The 3,921-nt window shown below is 43.2% G+C and overlaps 1 protein-coding gene across 1 annotated transcript; it reads left to right on the top strand.

The window, feature by feature from the left end:
- Positions 1–322: 322 nt before the first annotated feature.
- On the top strand, positions 323–3,687 carry IL12A (interleukin 12A). Its single transcript, XM_044669536.1, has 4 exons — positions 323–454; positions 557–598; positions 691–834; positions 3,532–3,687. Exons 1-4 carry the CDS (start codon positions 323–325, stop codon positions 3,685–3,687), a joined length of 474 nt encoding a protein of 157 aa, XP_044525471.1.
- The last annotated feature ends 234 nt before the right edge of the window (positions 3,688–3,921 follow it).

Below are 3,921 nucleotides of genomic sequence, written 5' to 3' on the forward strand. Positions count from 1 at the left end.
AGGAAGGAAGGAAGGAAGGAAGGAAGGAAGGAAGGAAGGAAGGAAGGAAGGAAGGAAGGAAGGAAGGAAGGAAGAATGTGTGATGTCTGTATAATGGAAAACACATCTCTGAAAGAACTTTGTCTAAAGTGGAGATGGGGCAGCAAAGGGAGACACACATGATTAAAATGGGGCTTGTCTTCTGGTCTTCTTGCGGCTCAAGAAAATTGTGAAAGATGAAAGTCAGGGGAGCCATGTCTGTCCCAAGCTGGTCCGCCATGACCTACTTCTTCACTAATACTTGGTGCAATTCACCAGATGGGCCATTTGGGAGGCTGAGCTGATGCTTTTATTTCTACAGGCAAGAACAATACTTGAACCTTATTTTTGTTCCTTGGAAAAAATTGATCACGAAGATATCACTAAAGGCAGAAGCAACACCATGAGGGCTTGCTTGCCCCCAGAATTAATCAAGGTAGAGATGACATCTGGGTTTTGTTTCCCTCTTCAAAAGAATTTCATTTCTCACCCAGTGGGGCAGAATTTGATCACTAACATCCTGCTTCTCTGATTCTAGAACCAAAGTTGCCTGGTTTCCACAGAGACACTTTTAATTAAGGTAAAAGAGGAAGTTCTCCCCTGTTGTGCTTTTTTTTTTAAGTTCTTGGTGAATTACTGTGTTTCCTTAAACCTTGTTTTGATATTTGGCAGGATTTGTGCCTTAGAAGCATCTACGGGGACCTGAAGACCTACAAGACCAAGTTTAATGTGATCCAGGATGCTCTCAGAAAGCACCCTACCAAGGAGATCTCTGTGGATCACAATATGTTGGATGCCATTGATGAGATGATGCAGGTAGAAATCCTTTTGCTCTCTATTCCTTGGGTGTATCTGCTTGTATCTGGTTTATATCAATCAATAAGTGTTTATTAAGCATGTATTAAGTGACTCCGGTGTGCCGGGCACTATGCTAATACCAAGAAAGGGGAAAGAGTCCCTTGCTGTCCAGGAGCTTCCAGATGCCAAGAGAGCAAGAGAGCAAGAGAGCAAGAGAGCAAGGCTCCTTGATTCATTAGCCCCCACAAGTGTTTATTAAATGAGATCCAACTATTCCCAGCATAGTAGGAGATAGATAGATAGATAGATAGATAGATAGATAGATAGATAGAAAGATAGATAGATAGATGAATAGATGAATAGATGAATAGACAGACAGACAGACAGACAGACAGATAGATAGATAGACAGATGGATAAATGGATGGATGGATAGATAGATAGATAGATAGATAGATAGATAGATAGATAGATAGATAGATAGATAGATAGACGGATGGATAAATGGATAGATAGATAGATAGATAGATAGATAGATAGATAGATAGATAGATAGATAGATAGATAGAAACTGGTTCAGATGTTCAATCTTCATAAGATTCAGTCCAATGGCGTTTAATCATTTTTCAGTCACGTACAACTCTTTCTTTGGGGAGTTTTCCTGGCAAAGATACTGGAGTCGTTTGAGATTTTCTTCTCCAGCTCATTTTTAGGATGAGGAAACTGAAGTAGACAGGGTTCAATTACTTGCCCAGTGTCACACAGCAAGTGTCTGAAGTCAGATTTGAACTCAGGTCTTCCTGACTCCAAGTGTGGCACCTTATCCACTGTACCATCCAGCTGCCCTTTCAATCCAGTAGAGAAAACATTTATTAAGTATGTCCCATGTGCAAGGCACTGCGCTAGGTATCAGGGATACAAAGGCAAAATGACCTTGTCTTCGTGGCCCTTCAAGTCTCATGGGATGAGGGGAATACAACTTGCAAACAGCTAAAGAAGCATGGTGGAGTCAGAGGACCTGAGTTAGAATCTAATGTCAGAAATGACCTAAGCATCTCTGAGCAAGCCATCCATAACCCTGCATTTTTTAACCTTTACTTTCCATCCTAGAATCAATACTGTGTATTGGTTCCAAGGCAGAAGAGTGGGAAGGGCTAGGCAATGGAGGTTAAGTGACTTGCCCAGGGTCACACAGCTAGGAAGTATCTAAGGTCAGATTTGAACCCAGGACCTTCCATCTCTGGACCTGGCTTTCAATCCACTTAGGCACCCAGCTGCCCCTCCCCTACCAACATTTGTTACGTGCCTTCTATGTGCTATTGACCATGGATAAGTCACTTAACCTATGATCTATATATTAAGCATCTTCTATGTTCCAGGCACTGGGAACACCAAGACTAAAAGAAAACCCTCCCTGCCCTGCCCTTGAGGAGCTTACAGTCTACTAGGAAGAGATACAGCATGGATCCCAATTCTCCCATCAGCTAATGCCATCCCCTATAGGATTGCCTTTCATCTATTCTATCCTTTGTATAGCCCAGTTGTTAGCATGTGGTCTCCTTCCATCAGAAGGTGAACTCTTTGTCTCCTGAGCACTCAGCCCCACCCCGGCACACAGTAGGCACTTGATAAATGCTTTTTGTCTTGACTTGCTGACTTAACTTAGGAAAACACAGAGTAGGTGTAAAGTCATTTCTAGAGGGAGAAGCTGGGTAGCTCAGTGGATTGAGAGCCAGGCCTAGAGACAGGAGGTTCTGGGTTCAAATCTGGCCTCAGACACTTCCCAGCTGTGTGACCCTGGGCAAGTCACTTGACCCCCATTGCCCACCCTGACCACTCTTCCACCTAGTAACCAATACTCAGAAGTTAAGGGTTAAAAAAAAAAAGAGGGAGAAAGAGCAAACCTTGGAAAGAGCTGAATGAAGGAGAGCCATCTGTGATTTCTAGGACAGACAGTTTTGCTAATTACAAGAACCAATTCGGACTCTAAAGTGAGCCAGCCCACTTCTCAGTATGACACATAAATCATTGAGAATATCAGTCAATGCCATCTTTATTAGATTGCTCCTTTGCAGAACCCGACTCTCAAGGCAGGCTTTCTAAACTTTTCAGAGTTCTCCAATAGCTTCATCCCAGGGTAATATCTTCTGTTCTGGCTGGCCATCTGACTGGAAGTCAATTTGGGGAGTAAGCTTGGGATTTGCTAAATCAGTGAGGAGGTAGCAGAGTATGGGGAAAGGGACGGTGGCTCAAAAGTTGGGGGGGATGGGGGAACTTGGGTTAAAACCTTGGTTCCACCACTTCCTATGAGTATGACCTTGCACAAGTCAACTCCTTTCTCTAGTCCAGTGATTCCCAAAGTGGGTGCCATCGCCCCCTGGTGGGTGCTGCAGCGATCCAGGGGGGCGGTGATGGCCACAGGTGCATTTATCTTTCCTATTAATTGCTATTAAAATTTTTGAAAATTAATTTCCAGGAGGCTAAGTAATGTTTTTTCTGGAAAGGGGGCGGTAGGCCAAAAAAGTTTGGGAACCACTGATCTAGACCTTAGTTTCCTCAGCTAAAAAATGAGAAGAATTGGACTAAATGGTCTATTAGGTCCAGTCAGGCTCTAGATCTATGATGCTAAGTAGGTCGGAGAATCCAAACCGATCATTATTAGCTTTTCACATTTCTCCTGATGGATTTGTTTCATGCTCTCTCCTTACTGTCGCAGGCCCTGAATTTCAACAGTGAAAATGTGCCACTGATCTCTTCACCAGAACAATCTGACTTCTACAAGATCAAAGTCAAGCTCTGTGTCCTCCTTCATGCCTTCAGAACCCGGACCGTGACCATCGATAGAATGATGAACTACCTGACTCCCTCTTAAAAGGCCCATCGCCCAATGGCTTTGTGGGTATTGGGATAAGAGCAAAGCCTAGATTCTGAAGATCATCACTATTATTGAAATCCCAAAGGAATTCCTATGATTAATTGACCAATAGCAGTTTTTCTTGAGAAAGGGTTGGGGAACAAGGGAAGGGATGAGAATGGCCAGGCTCTATTGCCTCTCACTTAAATTATTTTATTTATATATGCATGTGTTTACTTTCTCCATGGCACA

The sequence above is a fragment of the Gracilinanus agilis genome, chromosome 3 (assembly GCF_016433145.1).
Source record: "Gracilinanus agilis isolate LMUSP501 chromosome 3, AgileGrace, whole genome shotgun sequence".
NCBI classification, from domain to species: Eukaryota; Metazoa; Chordata; class Mammalia; order Didelphimorphia; family Didelphidae; genus Gracilinanus; species Gracilinanus agilis.